This window comes from Salvia hispanica, chromosome 1 (genome assembly GCF_029641045.1).
Source record: "Salvia hispanica isolate PSC_SH4W2 chromosome 1, Shi_PSC_v1, whole genome shotgun sequence".
Taxonomy (NCBI): domain Eukaryota; kingdom Viridiplantae; phylum Streptophyta; class Magnoliopsida; order Lamiales; family Lamiaceae; genus Salvia; species Salvia hispanica.
Window position 1 is genome coordinate 416,130 of NC_142692.1, and position 26,865 is coordinate 442,994.

Here is a 26,865-nt window from a genome sequence, read left to right on the forward strand (position 1 = left end):
CGATTGTCAAGATAATTTATCTATGTAGAAAATGAGAATGGTTACTGTGTAGGGTACTTACAAATGTTGAGTAAAAACTTATAAAAATCACTAAAAAATTGAGATATACTAAAAATTTAGGATATACTAAAAATATAGGATATACGTATTCAACAATTCAATAAGAAGCAAATGAATTATTGGTATTCAGAAGAATAGAGATTATCATCATCAGATTCAGATATAGTAGTATAGTACCCACCCCCACTTGTTTTATGTCAGCCTTCGCATTACACTTTCCCTCTTTTTTTATTTCTCGCTTGTCTCTGCATTTCTGTGTTGTTATTATCTGCCCACATAAGATTCCACTGCTTTTTTTACTCTCCTATCTCCAAAAATAAAATTTCAAAGAAACGACAAATCACAGCAGCAAAGAAATTATTATTCAACTCAATTATTTGTTGCCCCTTATCTTTCATGCACCCAAAGGTCACGCATATCAAACCATATTTTATTTTCATGTCCATTTCTGTAAGCAGACATGAATTAGTAAGATACAAACATTGAGTTGATAAAATCCATCCATAATCCAATAAACTAACATAGAAGATTGCATCTTTATTTGTAACAAGATAGTAGCTCAGCCAAAGTGAAAAATGATGGCTTTTTTCGAGCTAGGTCGTCTCAGTGGCAATGTACGTTGCTGCAATCACACGAACCGTTTTCAATCGAGACGCTGCATTTTTGTTAGATTAGGAATACCTCAAGGATGAATCCTCATCAAGAGTCCAGACAAAGTCAGGCATGTCGAGCCTCCGCCTGCTAGCGACAGTGCGATAGACATAGACTCTCTCAACGGAGCAGTCTTCAGGCCTTGAATCAGGTGGGCCTCTCTCGTCTATGACTTCAACGTTGAGCCTAGGCATCTTCTGTGCGAGCAGCTTACAAGCTCCAAAACTCACAGAACAAGAAGACATCCAAAGGGATCGCATTGTCTCTAGCTTTGCAGCATTGGCCAAGAGAGCCTTGTCCCCAAATGGGCAGTCCCTGATCTCTAGTTTCCGGAGGCTGTCGCAGCCAGACAACACGTGATGGAGGCCCAAGTCGCTATCCCCTGCGAAGGCTATTGAAAGCATCTCCAGCTTCTTGGCGTGTGATCCAATGTATTTGAACACGCGGTCAGTGAGGAGGCCGGTCATGGAAAGCCGGCGCAATTCTTTACAGTTCTCCACAATGGCTCCAAAACCAGCATCAAGTGGTTCGAGGGTTAAGTAGTCAGGTGCTTGAGGATCAATGATACAGAGGCGGAACCGGATAAAATTAGGCCGATTCTTTGCAATAGCAATCAGTGCAGCATTTGACATCTGGCGGCAAAAGTAAAGAACAGATTCAAGCTTGGGGCAGCCTTCAGAGACAGACACAAGCCCTTGTTCCGTCAAAGACACATTTGGTTCTGCTCCAAAAGGATCAGAAGGGAACACCCTAAGTTCTTGCAGATCCTTGCAAGATGCAGCAAGAGCCTCCAATCCACTGTCTTCGATGTAGTCCAACACCTATACATAAATAAAAGTTGTTGATCAGCTCATAGATACCATACGACTATATTGCAATGAGAATGAACACAAGACAAGAAGCGAGAATCATACCCATAGACGCTGCAAATTCTGGCATTGGCTAATAAGCTTAACAAGATCAGAACTCGGAATGGCAGCATAACTTAAATTCAGCGAAGTGATTCCAGAACAGACAGAATACATGGCTGGAAGATAAGAAGGAACAACATCCCAAAAACCAGACAAAGCCTTAAGTTGCTTACAGGCTGAAAATGCATCAGTCAGATTTGAAAATGTATCAGATCGAATTTCAGCTGAATAGGCACCGGTACCTAATTCAACCAATTGGGGAGCACGCCGAATCAGGTTAGCAAGCCTCTCAAGGGGCACAGCACGGTTCAGCCGGAGAGTCCTCAGGTTAGGGGAACGTGCAACCAGTCGCTCCAAGGCGGAGAAACTTACCTCAGAACCCAGACAAGACATGTTAAGCGACACCAAAGAAGTGCAGCTATCGGGAAAGTGGCTAAGCCAATGCCCACTCAGGTCCTCCACTTCACTCTCCCTCAAATCTAGTTCCCTCAAATGCCTGCAGTGAACAATCACAATCAATAATCAAAACATTGCATTTAAAAGCAAACCAACCATTTCATGGTGATAGGAAACAATACAAGCTAGTCCCAAGTAATACAACAACTAAAGTACAGCAAGTATCTAACAGAATCAAACTTCATCCTGAAGGAACTAACTTAAATTAAAAGCAAAATAGTGCAAGCTGTTGAAACTGACATAAAAACCCAAAAGGAGTCTAAACAATAATTGAAAGTAGAAAAAATACTAGTAATAAAAAGCAACACTTTACCAAATACAGTGAGTGTTCCACAAGAACAACATGCCTTACTATAAAACCAAGGCAATCAAATATTTTTCAAGATAGTGCACCCCACTTAAACTAAACTCTAACAAGCATAGAATCTCAGACTTCGCTTATGATAATACGAGCAAGAGAAAAAAGACTTCCAGCTAAAATGCCAAAAAAATCAGATCTTTCTCACGAGCTTAAGTCAAATGGGTAAATATCAACGAGATCCGGCATTCCCTGGAAAAGAACACAAGAAAACAATCCTAGAATTGAATCGATTCATGAATTCAAAACCTAAAAAGGAAACAAATAACACTTTTTCAACTATCACGACATTGCCAGAATAGCGAAAGTTAGCAAGCATTCAAATGGAATAAAAAAACAAACAAACCTGCAATTAGCCGCAATCGACGCGAGACCATCCGTGGTGAAACCCTCGCATGACGTCAGCACCAGAACTTTGAAATTCTTATAAGACTTGGAGATCAGCTCCAAGCTCTCGTCCGTCACCACCATGCGCTTCAGCCTGATCTCCTCCAGGAACGGATAGGCCTCCGCCATGGCCGCGATCCACGGGTAGGCGCAAGCGCCCCATCCCTCCGGCACGAGGTTGAAATCGGCGAAATGCGGCTTCCCCTTCATCTCCACCGCCCTCAGCTCCGGGAACCGCCGGATCACGATCTCCGGCGAGACCGCGTAGCAGTTCCCGACGAACACGCGGCGGCGGCACCACCGCTCGATATCGTACCACGACTTGCAGACCAAGGAGACGGCGTTCCGGTCCCTGTCGGAGCTCAGGAAGGAGAAGACGTGCTCCAGAACTTCCTCCGGGAACGAGTACGCCATGGGAGGTTGGAATGGTAGAAATCCGAGCTCTGGATTTGAGCAGTTTTTAGAGAGAGAGAGAAGGCAATTGGTATTGTGGAGAAGAAGATAAGGTTATAATTTTAGGGGAGGTTTTATACTAATCTCACCTGTGGTGAGCTCAAGGATTTAACCAACGAGTGGGAAGGCGACGCGTGTCGTGAATGCGTTGCTGCCGTTGGATCTGATGGTCGGGGGGGCCCTTCTCTGATTGATCGAAACGTCACCGTAGAACAAGAAAAATGTGTAACTGTGACGTGGCGTATTGTGTAAAACGTAGTAAATGGTAAATTTCGTTACGTTTCTTTCTACTACTACTTACTTTTTTAAATAATAAGGAAAATGAAAAACGTGGTTATATCATTAATTCGGTAACCTATGTTTTGTTTCAAAAAGGAAAAAATCTAAACTGCACTTCAATTCAATTACTATTAGTAATGGAAGGTAGTGTAGTATTTTATGTGAACGATCAACAATTTTATTGTACATACATCAACATATTTTGCCTATGATATATTGATACCGGATGCTAATGTTAATTTCCTATATGCCTATAAATATCCTTTGTAAAGTTATTTTTGATACATAAATATTACACTACGGGCCCGTTTTATAAGTTAATAATGCCTAAATATAGATACTTATATGACTATTTCTAAGTGTTTGATATCATAGTTAACCTATTATGTCAGCCCGTGGTTTCCTCTATGGCCCATCCGAGCCCGCAAATTTTTCCTTCAAATACAAAGATATGTATCTCACAAATTTGGTCGGATAGCATTTCTACCTCATTTATGGAGTATGATTTATTAATTACAAAATCTAGATAATTTCTTGTCTATCAAATAACAACGAAAAAAACCTTCATCCGAGCGTATCTTGACACGAAGCCCGCATTTCTTATTTTATTTAACAAATCTTGTTATATATGAGAAGTAGTGATTCGTAAATTATCATCTAAAGCACTAAAATTATCGTGGCAATTGCATGCAATTGATCTCCCACTATTATTGCCTTTTTGTATTAATATTTAATCATTTTTCATGTCGTCAAGCCTAAGTTTATAATTGAATGAGATTGTTCAAATTTTTATCCAAGTTGTGTTTAAGTTCAATGGTCAAGTAAATCCAAAAGTTGTAGAGAATTAGGCAGCCGACCCTCACTCCAATTATGCTGAATATTTTGCAAGTGAGAAAATAAATTGTGAGTGAAAATAAAAATTAACATAGTGGAGTAGCATTTTGTAAATATTGTTATAGAAAATTTAGATAAATCACGATACTTAGAATGTGGCGATCGAGAGAAATGAAGGTGCAAATCTGATTAATTATTTTTAATTAATTTCTAATCAAGTACACAGTTTGCTGAGTTGTAATGCACGTAAAGTTAAACTTTGCAGTAAGATAATGCAATCAAGATTTAATCAATTATTAATTAAATTGCTAAGATTTAATTAATTATTAAGCCCACGCATGGTTCTCCGGGAATCTCTCTCCTCCCTCGAATGAGAGAGATTGGACTTCTATATTTATTAATAACATTTTTGGGAAATGAATTCTAGGGTTTTTAAGCTATCATTCTTAAATGGAGGTCATTATTTTTTAGCATATTTTTTGTAATCTTCAATTATTTTATTATATCATGTTTTGCCCCCATACTTGACGGTGTGATGAGCGTGTGCGACCAATTACATTTTTGTCCAATTTTTTTTATCGATAAATGTGACATGTAATGTTATAGTACTAGTACTCCATTAATTTAGTAGTAGGAGAGTGTTCTCGGCTTTGATAGATTTAGATGGATCATAGATTTTTGTGAACCATGAAATGAAAAATTAATAGAGATGAATGCATCTCAAAACTCATAATTGTTGTTCTATATGTAATTTAAATGGCATTATCTATTCATAAATAAAGTTGAAAAACATTATCAATATTGCACGTAAAATAAATTCAAATTTCATTTTTTTCAGATAATTTTATGACTTTTGCAATTTCCAGCACTGTGTTAATAATAGAGTGGTTAATGCCTATATATTGCCAAAAGATTTGGGGTTCAAAATTCAATCTCCTGTAAATTTATGTGTACTTCCTATTAGTGGATTTGGAGTAGGTACAATTTATTTGTATGCATCCATGTACCAATCAATTTTTAGGGTAGGTTAGGATTTGAAGAGTCAATTATTTCAGTGGTTTTGCAACAAAAAGTGCATTTGTCTGTGTTCCAGAATAAGAAAGCCAATGGCTATGCATCTTAGTGTTATACCTCTCTAATTATAATCTTTTTTTCAATGTATTTACACCCTTCAAATATTCCATGAATCATCATTATATTTCTCACCTTTTTCTACCATTTAAAATGGATTTCATGTTTGGCAATTATTGTCAAACATATTGTTTTTTTATTGAATTATAAGTATGTTGGCTTTTAGTTGATATATAGTATGATGCAAATAATTATTTTGAAACTACGAAGTTGAGAATTTCGCCAAAACATATCTATCAATTTCGAATATCAAAATGCATAATGCGACACATATGCTAGGGCCGGTGACAATACTATTCTTTATACATATAAATGTCAGTAATTCAAAATTATTAATTACTTATGTTACTTCCCTCAGTTAAAATTAACACCACTTTTCGAAATTAAATTTATAGATCGATCTCTAGCTGCCACCAATAGCACTAGCAGAGTACCATAGAAACATTGTTGGACCTACCAAACTACATTATCTAATAGCTACGTGAAAATTAAAATTTATTTCAAGAGAATAAATAAATCATAAATATGTCAATAAAGAGATATGAGTGGGTCTCATACAATGAGCGAACCAATTAATAAACATAATAAATAGAGCTAATATTGTGGCCCACTAATCATGTGGAATTAAAATTTCCTTCTTCCTTTTTGCAGGACATTATTATGTGGATATACATTAGCTCAATTACAATTTATTAATAACATATATTTTGCCCAAATATTATTTTTATTAAGTTCTTAAATGTTCCTTTAAAATCATGGAAGGATATAGTAAGTATTAATATGCTTATTTGCAATAACAATTAAATCACGGATGATAATGCTTATAGCTTATAACGACTTGGTTATTTAAGTGAAGGAAAAGTAAAATTTAAAAAAAAAATTAAAATAAAGAGTTACGTGTGAGTAAAGTGGGAGGAGAAAGATAAAAAGTAGACTAAATAGTTGGTCTGAAGAAATAAATTGGGGGCCCAATTTAGGAAGGTACTGCCTTATGCCAGCCTTAAGACTGTCTTTTCAAAACTTTTTGGATAATCAAATTGTGACGAATTCGAATACTACTAAACTTACTTTCGTAATCAATATTTTGACTAATTTGCACATAGAAAAGATAATTAGTTTGTTAACTAGAAATTATACTGGTAGTAGTAGTAGTACCAATTAATTGATACATATTTGATTATTATTGAGGTTTGATATCAAATTATAATGGGAAATTGGTCTCTAAAACCATGAACTTTGCCCAAAATTTGGTATTTCCCATGAACTTTGAAATTGGTATAAAATATCACGAACTTTGCATTTTGTTTGGTATTTCCCACGGCATGTTTATTACTATATTTGGCTAACTTACGAGGCTTTTATCATACTTGACACAATTAAATCAACGTGGTTATCAACTTGACTTTTTATGCTACATGTTATGAACTTAAAAAGTGGTTTCAAATATTATAAAACATATCACGGTTGCCTATATTAAATAAGATTTTGAGGAAAATATCTTATTTGAGTGAGTTTGGGAAATACCAAACAAAATGCAAAGTTCGTGATATTATATATCAATTTCAAAGTTCATGGGAAATACTAAATTTTGGGCAAAGTTCATGATTTTAGAGACCAATTTCCCAATTATAATCTATATATATAGTATATTGGAACATGAACAACTAATCTTTTTTTGTCTTTTCAAAATGGTGGATGTAGATATTGCTCAACTTAAACAAAATATAGTTATATGTTTGTTTCATCGATTAATATTTTACTAGCCTACTTTTTCAATTGTTTTGTTATGCTAGTATTAAAAAACTCAAAAGCTCAGCCTACATCACACTATTTTCTATACTCCGTAAAGAAACTATTTTTAATTAATCCATTTTACTTATCCCTATTCCATTTTAATTTGTCATAATCCCACATAGAGAAGAAATAAGGTAAATTAAACATAATAAATCAGGTTAAGCACATATACAAGAAATACACATGGAAATATTTCTCTATGATGACAAAATCAATTTAATTTAAAAAACCTTTACCGATATTTTCAAGTTTAATATAAACTCTAAAAATTATTGAAAAAATATTGCAATTTATACATATACTAATATCAAAACGAAGAGAAAAAAAAAGAGTTTGCATGATTTGATTTGAAAAGATTAAGTGGATTGGAATCAATTCCCAGAGTCATGCACAATTTATGTCAAAAGTAGTTATCTTATCAAAAATCGTCAAAAAGTAAGAGAATTGTCAAAATTAACCAATTATTTTCGGTGCTTAATTCGTTTGGGATTTTCCATTGGCGGTTTATGTTTGTCTACATATGATTTTTTTCATAAATTACGCATAAATTAATTTTAACTAGGTGCTTTTTACGACATACTATTAAAAAATTTTAATTAGGGTTTAATCATTTTGAAGGAACAACAAAAAACCTTTAATCTTATTGAATATATTTGCACCAAACCTTATATTAATGATATGTGAACACTTTTACATTGCTTGATTTTGAGATACATGTATTAGCATCTGTCCCATTAAAAATAAAATATTTTTTTTTGAATTGTTTTATTAAAAATAAATAATTTTCTTCTTTTTTATTTTATTTTTTTTTATTAACTCACAAAACAAGAAACCAAAATTTCCATATTTATTACTTATTTAATTTGCACCCTAAGTTTCGAACACACGCTAAGCACATTGATAAGTCCAATAATTAAGGCATATTAATAAAATTAGCGGATAAAATGGAATAAAGTTTAAATACATCAATCACATTATGCACACTTTGTAAAGTTATGATAGACGTAAACCTAAATCTTAAACGTGTGACGACTACCAAACTCAAATTTACATATGATACTTATCCAAACCACTTTTTCAAATCATGACAATATATTAATTATACTAGTACTATATCTTTGCACACACCGAAATTCATCGCATGATAGATTGCAGCTATCAATTTTTTTGAAAAAGATGTCCAAACAATAATTAATCCTATTATACAATGATGATGATCAAGCATGTGATTATTACATCTTGGTCAAATTGTGTAAGCTTGTCAATCAAATAACTCCATAAATTTCACTATCATGAACGCTACGATAGCTACTCACTTATTTCAATTCCTTAACTCAATAAAAATTCACAAAATATATTAATTTTAAATAAATAATTGAGCGTCATTTGAGAATTTATTGTCCACTTCAAACGTAAAATGGACCACTCACTAAAGTGGATGATTGGTCCAAAAGATTAATACTACATTATACACACAATAAATGTAGGAGTATTATTACCTTTGTTGTACATAGAATAAAGGATAAAAAAGAGGATGAAATACAATGACTTGTCCAACCGTCACAACAACAAAGGAAAATAAAGTTATTGATGAGACAAATTTTTTTAATGAAACACTCTTTGGGCAGCCTAGTTTGTGACTGCAATTTTTAGCCATATATTTGGTCTGCCAATGGATATATATACTCAACAATTTTGTAAAGGTAACAATATTTGTTGTGGTAATGAGCTAAAGAAACTATGCTTTAATGAAATATAGCTTTCAACGATGAAATGAAAACCATCTATATTTGTTGTGGTAATGACAATACAGATTTCAATTGTAAACCTATTCCTCTCCCTACATCTTTGGGCCCTTTTATATATTAAATGGCTTTTAAATAGTTATAAATGGAGAGTTTAAAGATTTGAAATTGAAAATGAAGTAATGTGATTAATGAACCTTGTGAATATTGTCATCTGAAACTAGTTACACTAGTTCTATTCGGTTCTTTAATCAAGATAATAGTGAGATATAATATGAGATAAGCTATTCGCAAACTATTTTGGTATCAAAGTTGTTGAGGCTATATTTGAAAATAGTTTGCACGCCACGATTCCGCTTTATGAAACACCAGGCTGCATCAATCACTACTAAAGGTCATCCAGGTACACTAGGAAGAATGGTATGACAACAGCTTGATCGAAATTAAAGGACTATTACATGTGATTCAGAAATAGCAGGTCAGATTCTTCTAACATTATTTCATACTCCTACTATAAGTTAACATAAACACCTTTGAATATTTAGACCAACCATATGTTTCGTGCTTATAGTTTGTTACGATCACTAATTTAGTAGCCACGGAGCTCTTTCTTGGATGCACGATGATTCTCCCAGATCGAAAAAGAGAGCACGAAAGAACTGAGGAGTTGAATAAAGATTCATAGGACTCTCACTGCATTCTTTCAAGTTTTCTAATCAACATTTAGTTATGTAAAAGAAGCACCAAATTGTCACATTAGCAACACTATTTTATCTAAATTCAAGAATAACAATCATCCTAGTGATATTGGATAATCCAACAATCTTCCAACGAATCATTTTGGCATGCTAAATCAAGAAAATAGGCAGTATATAAACCTGCTTGAGAGAAATGGGAAATGTGAGCTTCCCAGAGAGTCCTCAACCACTTGATCATACCTTGACATCATTACACTATCCAAAAAATCTAATCTTTCTTCAACAATTCTAATAATACCAATAAATCAGCAAAACCCCTCTTATAATAAGCATGGATTCACACACAGCTCCCAAAAAACTTGAAAATGGCATGCTTTATAGATAGTGAGCTAACAAATTTACACTTGTTTATCAAAATCTAATACAACAATCAAAACAAAAACTACCAAACCGTAATAAGATCCTCGGGAGATAAACAACAACAGTGGTCCAGTTCAGAAGTTGAAGATCATATATAGATATAGATGCTCTGCATGAACTCAATATATTGTGTGATGCGAATTTGTTAGCTATAAAAGTTGGGGACTTTTGTTTAAATAGTAGGGAAATTAAATGTAACGAATATATGTGAATCTTATTTGTATTTGTACTATATAAATGGGTTTGTATATGAGCAGTTAGTGGTGTAGATTGTCTAGTGAAAGTTAGTTTGTGTATTATTTTCATTCAACCGCCGCCAATAGTCTCGTTTGACAAGTTAAAGACTTTTATATTTAAGCAACAAAAGATTTGGCACACTCCCTCCACCAGTCATATAATAAATTGATCCAACTCGGATTTTAAAAAATTAACATAATGTGAGTGAAAAAGTTAATGGAAGTTTTTATAATAAAATTGTTTCACATTTAAAATGATTAATTGACAATATGACAATAGTACGAAAATAAATTGGATAGGGCATCGTTAACAATAGTTTTATGGAGTAATAAAATTTAAGCGGTATAAAATTACGAAATGTTGGATCAATAACCCAAAGTATTGTAGTAGTACATAAAAGTTAAGTGTGACAAGTATTAGTGGACGGATTGAAAAGGAACAAGTGAGTATATGCCAAATTTTGAGGTTTTATAAAATGCATCCTCAACTTTTCCAAACGATCAGTCTCACTTCAACATAGAGATGCCCAAGGTTTAGTTAACTAGCGGTTAACGGTTCCGAGCTGGAACCGTGAAATTAAAATGGAATCGGAACCATGACAGTTTGAACCGTGGGCCGGTTCAAGGTCAAAAAATCCAGAACCAAAATCGTATTAGAATTGCCGGTTCCGAGCGGTTTCGACTGGACCGTGAAAAACCGTGAAACCGAATTGGAACCACGAAAAACCACTGGAAATCCGGCGGTTCGAACAGTGAAAAAACCGCTGGAAAACCAACGGTTCGGAACCGAATCCAACGATTTTCGAATCGGAACCATAACTGCGAAATATGGTCAAGGTTCAGTTCCGATTTGAGATTTTCCAGAACTGGCGATTCTTGAACTTAGTCATGTCTACTTTAACATATTCTAGTGAAGAAATAATGATTCATCTCATCGGTTACTTAGCTCCCAATCTAACTGATATTGTTACGTAAAAAAATATAGAATCGACCTTAAATTTATTTTCGATTCGAAGTGACTGTAATCGTCGTTGATAAGAGAAGTAAATTGAAAGAAAAAAATAATTAAATATTTTAGAACAGAAAAAGAAGAGATTAATTTATTTTTAGATATAGAAAGAGGACCTCTCGAGTGGAATAAACTAAAAAAAAAAAAAAAAATCTTGAATGGTATTAAATCAGGAAACTTGTCTCCCTAATCACTTTATATTCCAAAATAAGCAATTCGACCGTTAGATTATTCATTTTATACACATGGGATGGGTCGGACGCTCCCACTCCACTTTACCGCCGAATAAAATGGCAAAATAAATCGAGTCAATTGGGCTTATAGTAAATTTAATTTAAGTCCAGCACAACTTACAATATGAAATCTCACTCTTGACCCACAACAAATTAGTAAGTAACCCATTTCTTTGGGGGACAGAAACGTCAATAGCACCACGAATTTGAATTTATCACACGCTGTAAATCCCGAGGCCGCACGACACGTGGCGAGTTCGCGTTGAAGAAAAGAATTTAAATAAATTAAATTAGAGTGAGACAGTGTATCCAAGTTTAAATTGAGGCATCTTCATCACTCTCACTGGTTTTACTTTGAGACAGAGACAGAGAGAGCTGTTTGGCATCGGAAAGAGAAAGAGGCGGCGACTCAAGGTCAGCTCCACCACCACCACCACCACCTTCTTTGTTTATTACTCTCTATGAATTTTTCTTGATACACAAAAGTGCTTGTTTTTGTTTTGTTTTGATTTGTTTGCTCTCTTATTGAATCTTGCTGATGCATATATGCGTCAATTCATCAGTCTTTTCTTGTTTTCATCTACTACTGCCTAACTTTGCTTGAATAGATTTGGAATTAGAATAGGACAAACTTGGCCTCGACTTAATCTCAATCCCAACTTTAGCAATCCTTTCAAATTAGTGTTTCTTAGTAGTAGGAAAAAAAAAAAAAAAACTCCTATATAAAGGAGGAAATTACAACTGATGTCAAGAGGGCTCGAACTCGGCACCTCAGACATTGATGTCTAAGCTCATTGCCGATGGGACAAAGGCTCTTGACTTCTTAGTAGTAGTACTTACTAACAAAGAGAAGCTTTTTTTTTTTTGGAATGACTTTTCTGAAAAACATAGGTTAGGATAAATTAAGCATAATCATTTGTATATCCCCAATCCAAGGCTAGTCAGAATTATAATACATACTTAAATTCAAGCTGTCTTGTTTACTTAAATTTGATATTTTATTCAAAACTCTAAACATTTAAGCTTTCTGCATTTTTCTTCCAAGGTAAGAAGAAGTAAGAAGATGATGATGGCGAAGGAGGCGAAGAAGAAGGATTCATCACACTGGTGGTGGTTCGACAGCCACAGCAAGGGCAGTCCGAATCGATCTCCGTGGCTTCAGACAACACTTTCAGGTCACCTTTATTTTGTCTGATTATTTCGCTTCCTTTTTGCATAAAAAGGTCTAGTTTGAGTTTACACTTTGAAATGTAGTATTCACTTTAGTTTAGATCTCAGCATTTGACCGTTGCTGCTATGCATACAAATATCTTTACAATGGAATCTTCTTATTGTGGATTCAACTTTGCTTTTTGTGATTCACATTTGTTGATGGTTGTGTGCAGAGCTGGATGAGAAGACAAGAAGAATGCTGCAGGTGATCGAGGAAGACGCGGATTCATTCGCGCAGCGCGCTGAGATGTACTACAGGAAGAGGCCCGAGCTCATCAGCATGGTGGAAGACTTCTACCGGACTCATCGCTCTCTAGCAGAGCGATATGATCTAGTGAAGGCGGAGAGCGGGAGCCGCCTCCCATCCTCACCATGGTCATCGCTATCACTGTCATCAGCATCATCGTCTCCACTGCCCTTCGCCAAGTATCACCTGGAGAAGTCTCCGAGCCTGTGTGAAGGAGCCTATGACAGCTACTCCGAGGCCTGTGGGCCGGATGATGAGTCAGATGAGTCTGAGGTCGATGATCCCGAGGAGGAGGAGGAGGTGGTGGTTGGATCAGACGTGTCAAGTGAGGGCCGTGATGGGGAACTCGTGAGGCTCAGGGAAGAAGTGGCGAGGCTCGTGGAGGAGAACGAGAGGCAGAGGGAGGAGCTCAAGGCGAAGGATGAGGAGAAACGCGAGGTCATAAGGCAGCTAAGCCGGGCCATGGAGTTGCTTAGAGAAGAGAATGTGATGCTGAGAGAGTGTCTGAGCAACAAAACTCCCAAGAAGGAAAGCAAGATTGAGTACACCAAAATGAAGGAGAATTTCTTTGGGAGATTGTTCAATGGATTTGGGAAACCACCAGTTATTGCTCTCTAAATGTTAAGGAATCTGTTTGAACTACAATTTGTTTGAGGGCTTCACTTTAAACTGTATTCTTTATTCTTTTGTGTGTATTGTATTATATTGTATTGTACTATTGTCATTCCCTTCTAGAACTCAATATCATTTGTATTATTGTAGTAGTAAATTTGATTTTTGTAAGTGATTACATATGTATTCAAAGCCTGCATAATCTTTTAGAAAGCTAAGAACAGAACATATATATTAATGAATTCAACATTATTCAGAAAGTCATAAGAATCAACCCCTAAATTCTCTACAACACTACAAAAAACATCAGAACCAGTGTCATTAAAACTTAAGAAAAACATATTTCAATACTTAGAAATAAGACTAAGAAATAAGAAGCTTATCACAAAACATAAACTAAGGCTGGATTTACCCAAATGGAAGCATACAGTACCACCACCAAGCACAAGAGCACCTCCACGCGTGGCCGGTGTGAGGAAGAATCCGGCAGCATCCCCAAAGGCGAAAATGCAGCCCCGGGGCCCTCAGCTGCAAATGCATCAGGATTTGGAGGACTGGGGCTGGAGGGAATTAAGGGAACTGAGGAGTCACTTGGAGAAAGCCCGGGGCCACCCGGTGAAGGGAAAATCGGATAAATGTCTGGTGATAACGCAGGCGGAGATGATGATGATGTTGGAGAAATGGGGTCAGGCAGCAATGCAGGTGCAGCAGAAATGGTGGAGGCAGGCACATTCTTACATAAGACAAGTGTACATGAAAATGCCATAAAGGTAGTGATTAAGCTAGCAAGAATTTGAGTTGTGTGGTAAGAAGCAGCCATTAATGATGGAAAAGAGAAGCAAATCTATCAATGTGCAAGAAAGTGGCAGTGAAATAAATGCAGAAGGATGAATGATTGTTGGAGCCTTGAATCATATCATGATGATGAGGGGTGGGTGGGAGTGGGGGGTGTGAATGACAGGTGGCGGGAGGTGATTGGGTGGTCCATCTGAGGAAACAGCTACACACATGATAAGGAAATGGACAAGATTTGATAAATGAAAACACATGGTAGAGTGAATTGGCCAGTGTTGTCCTGTTCCTAAATGGCTGTTTTCTGCTGCTAACAATCTTGTGTATGTTGAGAGCATATTAATGTGAAAGGACAATTGAGTTCTTTCAATTTTTGGAACCATGTGAGCCACTTTTTGGAGGTGGGTTTTGCATGGAGGGAAAAGGGAGTTGGGGTTCAAAATATATGGTTTTTTTGAAAGGGATAAAAGATGACACTTTTTTCAATAAGATTGCAGTTTTTAAAGGGTATGGAAAGGACAAAAAATAGTAAAATTAAGTATTACGGTCTGTTTTGTTTACTAGTGATTAAAATGTTGTGTTTTGTTTTTTGGAAGGAGATGAAAAAACAATGAAATTGTTGGGTGTATATGGGTTTCTCCTTTTATTATCATTTTTGTCAATAATTAATTGGCATTTAATATATTACGAAAAAAGAAAATGCAACCCAAAACTGCTTGATTTTCTGGTCTATTTTGGAGCGGCCCAATTTTTATTTATTTTTTAATGACCTTAGCCCACATTCTACTCTTGGCTAAAGACCACAAAAATAGACTGATTCCACATCTTGTAACATTGATTTCATTGAGAGACCTTTGTAAGTATTAATTTGTAGGCACCTCAGTTGGATTGTTGGTCCAAGAAATTTGATTATAGTAAATATTCAAAAAAAGATTGTATAGCAAATTCTATGTGGAGATTTAACTACAAAAATTCAATGCCTAAAGAGAGGCCTTTTCTCTCAAAGATGTTGGTACATTGGATACGAGCAAATGTCTGAAGATTAAGGTTTGTTAATTGACTGAAGCTTCATGAGTAGTATTTGAATTATTATATTTTAGTTTCAATCACAATAGTTGGTAACATGTATATAAAAATATATGATCGATGAATAATTAATGTATGTGTAAAAAATGTCTTCTCTAACTAAATCTATATCTACAGCCCCATCAGACTACACACACTCACTAAACAACTAAACTAAAGCCGTTGCACAAAATTTTCTTGTGATGTATGAGCAACTTATGAAAATTTAACAGTGATATGGTAACATAACACGAAAAATAGGTAAGAAAAATGCTTACGCCCAATGCAGGTCATTGTTACCGATCTCTGAATCTGAAACGGCTGAATCACCAACCTTGCGTTCATCGTTCTGTCCCACTGGATCTACGTATGGAGCTAAGAGATCATCAGATCTTTCTGATGGAATTCCGTAGCCTTTTAGTATGCTCTTCGAAGCAGCTAAAACTGATTCCCTCTCCAAGACAACCAAAAAGTTGTCTTCAAACTCGAACACCAGATATTTGTCCTTGCAAGCTGATCAAATTCTCCAATTGTTAGGGGATGCCGTGGAATAGTGTTAAAGCAAATGAGGATTAGGAATACATACAATCAACTAGATGAGTCAGGTGGTGAATATTTTTTATCCATGTTCCGTTTAACTTCAAAACCTGTCATAGTTTCTCAACATAAGTTTAAACCCGCAAATGGCAGAAAATGCTTAATAACTCCCTGATACATCTGACAATTAACTTACCTGCTCATTGCTCATATCTTCATATCCAATGTTTTCATCGTTTGCCAGAACCTGTACATAGTTATAGAAAAGTGTATTATGGAAAGCACATTTCTTTTGTTGAGTAGACTTGTATGATGCATAGCTTTAGTCGCAACATTTTTTTAATAAGAGAACAACTGATAAGTATACAAGAGAGAAATTTTTTGGGTGAGAAGTGTGCTTCTACCTGTGATAGGATCACAATCTGTTCTCCTCTGAACCTTGGCATGGAGTACCGGGCCTTTGTCAACAATTTCAGCTGGCAAAACAAAGCAGAGGCTCAGCAAGTTAACTTGAGAAATACTACTTGTTAAGTATACTTTTAGCAAGGAAACAACACCAAAAAAAGAAAAAGGAAATTACCCCGATGCTATCTTCACATTCTTCCCTGTCAGAACAAAATAAATTAGCAAAGCAATGAATGAGATTAGCAGTGTAACAGCTAATTAGAAGTCAACTGAATAATTGCAACAATTCCAATAAACATACGCTATCAGGGGTTCTGAAAGAGGCGTGAACACCAAACCAGCAATTATCAAGTATGAAGGTTGATCTCCCTCAATGTGATATGGAACCTTCAGGTTAATGATAACAGAAAGACAAGTTATACTGAATGCATTTCAAGTCATTTTATAAGAATTGAAAAGTTCAACCCATTGGAGAGACATTTCAGTTACCAAGTGCACTCGGGTATCCAAGGTCACTTGGACTTGCATTGATTGTCCTCCCCTAATAATGCCAAGTTCTGCTACATCACCGGTAAACCTGAAATTGAACATTAGTATCAGAGGCAACAGTATTAGCTCAATACTAGTATAAAACAGAAAGCACTGTGTTTATCGCTCATTAGATTTGAGGAGTGAGTTTTCTAGAATGAAATTGTGATTAATGAGAGATCTTAGTTGAGATCGAATGAAGTATGAGCTTCTTCAGATGATCCACTACAAAAAAGCAGTTGGAACTTGGAACAACAGTTGGGAGTTCAAAAGAAAAAAAAACAGTTGGGAGTTCAAAAGAAAAAAAAAACAGTTGGGAGTTCAAAAAAAGTTGTAAGTTCAAAGTAGAGCTTGGAATTATAGTTCTAATATCAATTATATGCAGAAGACTACCAGACAGTGAACGCACTTCAAAATCATATGGGCACTTCAAAATCATATGGGCGTTGAGAAACAGCACTCATCTGAAACAGGAAGTTGCATCTTACGAACTAAAACTGACAGTCTCTCTCTACTGTTATCAAATTTAAATAACACTGGCTGTGCAATAAAAGTAGATGTATGCAGTTTGTAGTCTGAATTTACAGAAAATAAATTTTACTTTTGACTGATAAGATAGCGAAATGCAATGCGCTCAGATGGTCGAAACGGTACAGTTCCTTCACATCCAACACGAACATTGTTGAAGCTCACGATGACATCCCCCTTGGAAGACAACAAAAAAATCAATTGATAATTATTAATTGAATTGAAAGCAACTCAAATTTATCATTGTTCACAGCTGTCTACTGAGGAATAAGCAGCAAATATATATGTCGAGAATGAATCTTTTACCCCCTCCACTTTTGGGTTGTGGCAACTGGGCATGCAGTTGTTTCATAATAGTATTATTACAAAATTTTACTGGAAAATTAAGTTGTTTCATAACTAACCTATCTCACTGAGTATTTAGTTTTTTAAGTTTTCAGCAACAAGCCTGATTCTAAATAATACTATTTCCGTCCACCAAAAATAGACATAGTGTTAGTGGATTGTGAGGTCCACATTATTAATAGCATTTTAATGTTTAAAACTATCCATATTTAGAAATTGGTCTAATTTTGGTGGACGGCCTGAAATGGTAAAACTAGTCTATTTTTTGTGGACGGAGGTAGTAGAACTTTGCATATATTCTGCAGTAAGACGAGGGGTAAACAGTCCAACCATCATCCAAGAAATTTAAGAATTTGTCCAGATGTTTTCCCCAAATGGAAATTCAAGTATCCAATCCCTTTAAGGCACCAAGAAACGTAGTTTCTTAACATAGTGTTTCGAGATATATTTGCGAATTTGAAAACTGAAACAAATACAAAGAAGCAAGTTCAATTTTGAGTGAAAGGGTGTGTTGACTATTTTTGCAGATATAGCAGAAAAAACAACAAAATTGAGAATGATTAAAAATCGAATAAAGAGGAAAAAACTGCTTAGAATTGGTAAAGTTACTGTTCGATTTGAAAAGAATTTAAAAAACCCATGTTGAAGGACGAAATATGAAAAGAAATACAGAATGCCAAATAACTAGCAAGAGCAAACAAAAACATGAAAACAGAAATCTGGGAGCTAGATGTACCTCCTTTAACACATGACTGGCATGGGAAGTTGGTTCAACTTTCCGTACAAGCACTCCCTGAAGTGACATGTTGAGAATTATCAGGAGAGGCTTATCCTTTACAACAATAGCATGAAACAAAACCAATCTAGCTAATTGTAACTGATTGTCGTTGGAGGCAAAGCAAAATCACTCCACCAGGCCTTAAATTAAGGATCTAATTAAGTTTCACTTACAAAAGAATTCCCAAAGATGACCTCAAATCTAGTATATACTCCCAGTATTGTTTCGACCAGAGCCCATGGTAATAAGTAACAATTATCACTTGATAAAAGAGAGGAATATAAAGACAAAACAATACCAAAGAATGAAGAAGATAAGGAGGCAAGTAAAAAGATTTGTCTTCTGGAAAATTAAGGAGAGTTCTTCCAACAAGAAGAACAGAACTTGCTGCTTAGATTATACTTCAGAGAGTCATTTTTTGTGAATAATGCACACAACTACTACCTTCTCCAGATTATACATCAGAAAGCATTTGTATGCAATTGTATGCCAAAGAAACTCTCAACCATAAGGTTGCTCTTGGCATTAATTAGATATAGTCAAATCACTAACTACCAAAGATCCCATCATCACATTCCTTGAATGATAACCCATTATGGATCATACAGGTCTGAGATAAGGAAGAAATACATAACTCTTGTATAATAACATGAAATGAAGTAAAGCAACAAGAATATTCCACATTAGAGAGTAATATGCAAACTAGAAAGAACTAAACAAGGTTCTAGACAAACTATTTCAATGATCCTGGTCCAGTTCATAAAAGAGAAATACCTCATTAGATGGCACATTTAAGCACGCACGCAAAGCTGGATTCTCCAATTTTTGCAATAACACACCGAGACAAGGAAAACCTGAGAACATGTGGCAAGATTACAAGAGTTAAGAATACTGAATACCTTTACAAGAATAACATTCAAAAAACTAAAGAGACAAGCATATAAAGTGATTCTCGAGTAATATCTATAATTTGATGATTGAAGAAAAACCCATATGAGTTTGCAATAAAACGCATGCTTTCATTTATAGTGTTTTAGCCATTACTTTGCACGGCACATTCTTGTGGAATTTTATTGGTTAAAAATAAGAGCTAGGGTGAGAGGAACTAAAGCCTGGGTATTCACCCAAAAAGTAAAACTAGTCATCTCCTCCAGACTATTTTCCAGAATTTGAAATTTTGAATGCTATTGGCAAAATTATCAGTCAGCAAGAAAGTAGAGCTCACCCGTGTATTTCCCATTCCTCTCATAGTCTTCAAGAAAATGAGAGACAACTGTCGTTGGAATGACATAGCCAATATTCTCCACCTCATCGGATCTGTATACCTAAAGGAGAGGCCTTCTGAGTATATTTAAATGAAAAGAACTGACATTGATTAAGAACTGTATGCAAGGGAAAGATCCCCAGTATATTTAACGAAATCTTTTCCTGATCATTGCCAAGAAGCCATTGGGTGTTTAAACCAGGACCATTAAAGATGCCAGGAGTTCTGTAGGCAAACTATTTTTCACATTGTAAGACAACAGTCCTATAAAGAAAACTGCATAACTTAGATGAGCAGAAGGCTACCAAAACATTTTGTAATGACACACCTGAAAGGCCACCCCAATGCATTCTCCTAGGTCATTGAATGCAGGACCACCACTGTTACCTAAAAACTTCTTGGCATAAGTAAAGGCACAAAATATAGGAAAATAACAGAAGAATGGAAGTTAATGCTTGTGTAAGAGCAAATTGCTAAACAGAATATCTGGCTTCAAAGCAAATAGGTCCACCAAAAAGGAAATTACCCATAGTCACACAGGATAAACTAACCAGGATTTATCGCAGCATCAATTTGAATTCCTAGCAAGTCAGAAGATCCATGGGCGTATGAGGTTACCTGAAAATACATGACAAGCAGCTAGTGGTCTTAATTGCATGTGCATGAGATAAATACGAGAAACACAACTATCGATTTTGATATGGCTGATTATTCTCTCTGTCCCTTCCTAATGTTCCCATTAAGATAGTGGAGTCAGAAAATGTGTTTGTGCAGTTGACCAAGTGGAGTTCCAAAATAAAAACAAAATACTCTTGTAAACAGATCGATGTAACAAGTAGGAGCTTCTCTATACAAGTGATTTCACTAAATGACTTGAGTAGTGGCATATAACCCTATGTATAGGAGTGAGATAGTTAGAGCATCAAACAGTAGCAGAATATAGCCAGCAAATCTTGAAGTTACCATCAAAATATTGGCCAATGCCATAAAATATTAAGTCAATGGATTTCATCATTTCATGTGAGTAGTTTCAAATATGAGAGTGTAAGAGTGAACTAACCTCAATTCTCGATACCACACCCTTGGACACTGATATGGTTTCTCCTCCAAGAGGATAGCCCACAACAGTAACGGAATCCTGCACATTCACTTATGATGGTGAGATCAATTTATATAAAAATAGGACATTTAATGAAACAAATGTAATCTACAGCTCAACGACCAGGCAGTAAGTTAGGCTTATGATATCAGCTTTTGACAGACACAAAATGGACATGGATAGTTTCAAAATTAATTATGAAGGAATTTATTTTATATCAGAACAAGGACACTAGGTTGCCCACAGCAGACCTACTCTTTTCACATCACAAAGTAGCACATATCCTTATAAGAACTGGATAAAATCACAACAGCAAACACTAAGTATTATTCTCCCTTTTCACCCTTCACAAAAGCAGGACATTCATGTATTCTTTAAAAGTGGAAAGGAAAGTACTTAGAGATGCATCAGAAAAATAAGAAAAATTATGGAACATCAGTGTATTAGATGAGATGATATGCTAACCAGCACAATGTCAATATGTAGTCTTTCTTGGTGAATCAATTTATATTACTCTACTCTAGTGAAACAAGAATGATGAAACACTCCAATCAGAAAACATATGGAAATAATAAATTTCTTCTATTTGATAAGTTATGCTATACCTTCCGTGCCGTAAACAGGGGGAATCAAAAAAGTAAAAGAGCACTATGCAAGAGAGTTGATATTCAATCAAACCGATCCCTGCATACCTAGAAGAAAGCGGTAGAACATTTAAGTTTCCTTGCCAGAAAGCAGAGAAAGCAAACCTGTAAATTGGGTAAGCGTCCGAATTGCAATGGTTCAGTGCCTTCCCAGAATTCCTTGCTTTCAACAAAAAGAAGAGCTAAATCACATTCTACACCTCGCGTTAGAACCTGAAATCATGACAGAGGACGGTGTAAGACATAATCAAAGATCGAACATGAACTTCTTAGTTCTCTCGCCCAGACCCAAACAACAGAGTAAATTATGCAAGAAACACAAAAAAGAATGGCATCGGCCCATGGAAAATCAAGGATTCTAAAAAATTTTTGAAACATATTAGCATTTACTATTAGTAAATTCAGCTTTACACCTTTACCACACAAGAAATTCAGGATGCAAAAGTTGTGAGAGAGAAAAAGAACATGAATGCCGTCACTTGATAAAGCAGTTACAGGTATAAAATCCCAAGATATAAAGAGGATCATTTTTCTATTGCTCAAGAAACGATATGTAAGTACTCCATTTTCATCTTTCTTTCCCTTATTTTTTGTCATTTTTCCTTATCCTCTTTGTAACCTTTCTATTTCTTAATGAGCTTTTGGTACCTACTAGTGGCCCTAACCGTTTCTGTTATCAACTTAAAGCTTTACAATCAGAAGAGAGGCACAAAACACCTTGATTGTTATCAACATATTGAGATGGGATTATGTTGCATCAAACAATAGTGCCAAAGTATCACATAGCATATCAAAATCTAACAATTCGTTACTTATGCATTTACTGCGAGGTGGGTGCATAATATATACCCGTCTGACAACTGTCAAGTATTATCAGATGTATTACAGAGAACAATGCAACTTGAAAGAGTAAAAAAGCAATACAATCGAGACTGGGTGATTCAATTCCAAAGAAGGCTACCTTGGCAATATACTTTGTATCGTCCCCTCTTCTTTTTACTTTGACCTGAAATTAAGATAAAAGTTAAAAATATAACTGAAGCAAACCTATAGCGCAAGTGAAGACATAATACAGCTTGGACAGAATAAATGCTTGATTTCCGATTCTCAAGTTTAAACCAATTAACTAGGGACTAAAGAATTTTCAAATAGTACTGGAAATATGTAAGTTAGCAGTAACTAGATGTCAGTAATAATGAACATAAGAACAATCCGTTTATAACCTAAAGGTATTGCTCCTTCCATCCGAAAAAAAGTGTGAACATTTGGTCCGACACGGTTTTTAACTTTTAATGTATGATTGGTAAAGTAAGAGAGAGAGAGAGATAAAGGGAAGTGTTAGTAGTGTTAGTGGAGAGTGGGCTCCACATCATTAGTAGTGTAGTGTAATGGTATAAGTTGTAAATAAAATGATGTGTAGGGGTATTGAGTAGTTTAACTATTCCAAAATTAGAAAGTTCATACTTTTCAGAGACAAAGGGAGTATTAAACTTCATAAAAAGATCATGTCCAAACACATGCAACATTGCAACACAATTTGTGAAATAGACTAGGTCCATACATGAGGTAGTTCGAGTTAAAAAGACCCTAAGCTGATTGTGTCAACATGAATTTGAATATTGAACTAGAGCAAATAAAAAAGAGGGCCAATATATATCTACTTAGCACAACAAGTTTGTTATATTAACCAACTTGAATATAAACAATAAACGGGAAGGCATTAAATATTCAGAGTACCTGTGTATTATACTCGACACAGTGGGCATTTGTCAACAGCTTCCCATCCCCAATCATGAAAGCACTGCATAGGAAAACAATATTCATGAGGTGAAACTATTTTCTTCTTTTTCTTCACTCTTCTTTCATTTTTATTTGGAAAGAATTGCAAAGAATATCACCCAGAAATATTTTCATCTAGAATTGACATATAAAAGTTGACATATAAATGGTAGCTCGGTCATTTTTATTTGGAAAGAATTGCAAACAATATTCAGTCAAAATAACATATTCTTAAAAGTTGACATATAAATGGTAGCTCGGTCATGCCTTCCTGTACTCGTGTACTGTTTTTGTTTTTGCCAAGGAAGGGAATAGTCTGGTTCAGTGTGAGTGCAGTAAACCTATGAAGGGAAAGAAACAAAGAATTAGCAAAAAAATTCAAAATTATTTTAACCTCATCACATAAATGGTGATTAACCTCATCTGCAATGTCTATGTTGCTAATAACATCATTATTAGCACTCCATGGATGCACAAGCACTTAAACTTGTTTATTAGAGGAAAAATTACTAAATTCAATTGGATTTAGTAACTGGTCATTGTCCATGAGTCTCTCTGTGAAACTTTACAAGATTATAAGTAAAATATAGTATCTTGTCCTGTCAGCAAAATTAAGTGTCGTGATACAGAGCAAACGGCGGTGTATATTCTTGATAATATGTCGGCAAAGTAGCATAACGCACTACGCCATGATAACTTGGCTAAAACATTAGGATGGAAATAAGAATGTGAGCATAATAGATAACTCTTTCCTTCATGGAAAGATAAATTGTCATTTGATACTATATTCAACGAATATAGTATATGGCAGTTCAGAAAATTAAATAAAGTTCATATTCCCACCTAAAGTATCATAAAAGATTGGATGAACAATAATAATCACACCATAATTAAAGCAACCACACAAAATGGGTGTCCTCAGTGGATCTCCTTTGGTCTTTCTTATATGAAAAAACAAGAAAAACAAATAAAACTGATTGTATGAAAAGGAGGCAAAAAATAATTTCAAATTTAGCTAACCATAGTATCTAAAATTCCAGTTATTCACCTTCACGACAGCATTAAGGAAAGAAGCATCCTGAATATCACTTGTATCCACCTGTGAAATATATGTGGTGAGCATTGGGGAGAAAAATCAGTGGAAGTTAGCTACAGAGTAGAGATAACCAGAAACTAAGTGAGTAAACCCTGGAGAAATAAATAGCTTTACATATAAAAATATGATTTGCATTAAATCATAACACGGTTATAGCCATTTAATCTAAAGCATGCAGGCCAAAATATGAATGACACAGACGACACTTTTGCTATAGCCATGCATTGAAAAATAACTAAATGTTATACGGTTATGCTATGGAGAGATAAGATGACCAATTAAGTATTTATATCATCTCAAGACCATCAATGGGTAAGATACCTGTGTCATACCATTCAAGGTATACCGACATGTTCATTTTATAGATAAGATATTTTTATCATGATAATGATGTAATTTAAGAGTATTAAGAGAGGTTCTCCATATACTGAATATTCTGAAAAAAAGATTGTCACCCATAGGAGATTATGTCCCATGTTATAGTAAAGTTTAAGTATTCTAGCATTTATAATAGCATTATTCACTTTAGCTCCCACCTCCTATCTACTCATTTATGTAAAAACATAACAACATGGACAGACTCTTTATCCCTCCAAATAGAATTTCACACCAATGGCACAGACACTATTCTTCTCGAAAACTCCACCCCAATCAAGAGAAACTTGAGCACTGCGATGACTTAAATAAAACATGAAGAAGCAGATTTTATCAAGGATGCTCAAAGTACCTTTTGCTCGTCCAAGTCAGCCAGAAATCCCTGGCTTCCTTTCTTCTCTACACCAACTCTTTTAGACGTTGTTGATTGGGATCGTTCATTTTTAGTCCTACCACTACTACCGTCAGAGTTTGAAAAGGATTTCTCATCTTTTGATCTCCGTGACAACTTCTGTGTGATAAACGAATATCAAAATGCATGAGCTAATGGTTCCATTCAAAGATAATCTCTTGCTCCAAAGAAAGGCTATACAATATATTCAACATCATTACCTAAAACAATTATGAATTGTCATTTTCCAAGGAAAAAAACACTATGAATAGCCTCCATCGCGTAGTGTGAAGATGCATATTAACTTCTAATCATCGAAAACCCAAAAAACAAATGACAAAGAAAGATAGTATCTTTTCTTTAGGAGGATATGACTCAGTAAATTATACAATTACTGGAGTCTAGAGTGAAAAAATACTCCAATAACAAAAACGATAAATCCTCAGTTGAGAAAAGCATATACAGTAAATCAAACTTAATACATAAGCATTGAAGAAAATTAAGGTTTTGGTGTGTAGCTTATACCTCAATGGGGTAATTGCTGGGTGATTTCTTAGGTTTTCCTCTGACTGGAACTGGATTCTGATTGTAGGAGGCACTGTATAAGTAGTTAGGTGTACGCAGAGTGTAGAATAGGCGGTGGGTGGTGGAACGGCCGGTGAATGCGGCGGCGAAGAAACAACAGTTAGCGGCGGCGACTGCCATTTAAAAAGTCCGGCAAGCAGGGAGGCGCCAAGGACCTTATCTTTAAAAGACTATCTATTCTATTTTTTGGGAGCTGTTTTTTTTAGTGGGGAAGCTTTTTACATATAAAAATGACATTCAAACAGTTCTTACTCTCTTTGCACTTTAGTTAATCATTGTGCGAGTGAAAAAAAGAAATGACTCAAGTAACAAATAACATGAGACAGAAATAATTAATTTTTTTTAAAAAGTTTTCTCTTACTTTACCATTTATTCATTTTAATTATTTATTACCATTTTTATAAAACGATTGCAGAAAGTCAACGTGATTCCTAATAGTGGATGGATGGAGTATTATATTATATACTTCATTCTTCCCCTAAAAATACATATAGGGCATGTTTGTTTGCAAGATTTTGTCAGGAAAAGTAATCGGATTCCATACAGATGATACGGGTTTTTACACAATTAATGAATATGAGTATATACATAAATACTAGTTGAACTAATGTTAATTGACAGTGGAACTCACATCATTAGTAATGTAACGTATGGTGAAAATAAGTTAAAAGTAAGATTTGGTATCGTGTTACCAATCAGGCAATCAAGTATGCTTGATTATCTGATTGTGCATGCCAGCTAACATGTCGGGAGCGCTGCAAGAAATACTCATCATGTTCAATCAATGTATTAGCGATGTGCTCAAAAAACAGTCGGCGCATGCAAAAACGACGTTGAAACATTGGTTACCCCATCTAAATTTTGCGACAAAATAATCTTCCACTAATCGTGCAACAATCACTTCACGTTCTCAATGAGAATAAGACAT

At 35.2% G+C, this 26,865-nt stretch overlaps 3 protein-coding genes across 5 annotated transcripts; 1 reads left to right on the forward strand and 2 right to left on the reverse strand.

Moving 5' to 3' along the window:
* Window positions 1–469: 469 nt before the first annotated feature.
* LOC125222064 (protein TRANSPORT INHIBITOR RESPONSE 1-like) lies at window positions 470–3,323 on the reverse strand. 2 transcript variants are annotated; one of them, XM_048124474.2, is made up of 4 exons: window positions 2,783–3,323; window positions 1,865–2,118; window positions 1,626–1,798; window positions 470–1,532 (listed from the first exon to the last, which is right to left on the reverse strand). In XM_048124474.2, exons 1-4 carry the CDS (start codon window positions 3,235–3,237, stop codon window positions 732–734), a joined length of 1,683 nt encoding a protein of 560 aa, XP_047980431.1. In that variant the 5' UTR covers window positions 3,238–3,323; the 3' UTR covers window positions 470–731. The 2 variants fall into 2 exon arrangements, with proteins under 2 accessions (XP_047980431.1, XP_047980429.1); XM_048124472.2 differs by having other exon boundaries at window positions 1,626–2,118.
* Window positions 3,324–11,952: 8,629 nt separating this feature from the next.
* Window positions 11,953–13,921, forward strand: LOC125219061 (protein NETWORKED 3C-like). The gene is made up of 3 exons (XM_048120925.2): window positions 11,953–12,069; window positions 12,701–12,830; window positions 13,041–13,921. The coding sequence occupies exons 2-3, from the start codon at window positions 12,719–12,721 to the stop codon at window positions 13,730–13,732; spliced, it is 804 nt and encodes a 267-aa protein (XP_047976882.1). The 5' UTR covers window positions 11,953–12,069; window positions 12,701–12,718; the 3' UTR covers window positions 13,733–13,921.
* Window positions 13,922–15,646: 1,725 nt separating this feature from the next.
* Window positions 15,647–26,139, reverse strand: LOC125218287 (protease Do-like 2, chloroplastic). 2 transcript variants are annotated; one of them, XM_048119924.2, is made up of 21 exons: window positions 25,878–26,139; window positions 25,314–25,469; window positions 24,539–24,589; window positions 23,758–23,831; window positions 23,449–23,512; window positions 22,673–22,717; window positions 21,817–21,924; window positions 21,029–21,106; window positions 20,520–20,586; window positions 20,297–20,355; window positions 19,930–20,029; window positions 19,479–19,558; window positions 18,663–18,719; window positions 17,655–17,758; window positions 17,015–17,102; window positions 16,827–16,912; window positions 16,701–16,725; window positions 16,525–16,596; window positions 16,317–16,367; window positions 16,170–16,230; window positions 15,647–16,096 (listed from the first exon to the last, which is right to left on the reverse strand). In XM_048119924.2, the coding sequence occupies exons 1-21, from the start codon at window positions 26,055–26,057 to the stop codon at window positions 15,858–15,860; spliced, it is 1,845 nt and encodes a 614-aa protein (XP_047975881.1). In that variant the 5' UTR covers window positions 26,058–26,139; the 3' UTR covers window positions 15,647–15,857. The 2 variants fall into 2 exon arrangements, with proteins under 2 accessions (XP_047975881.1, XP_047975880.1); XM_048119923.2 differs by having other exon boundaries at window positions 25,314–25,472; window positions 25,878–26,138.
* Between the last annotated feature and the right edge of the window lie 726 nt (window positions 26,140–26,865).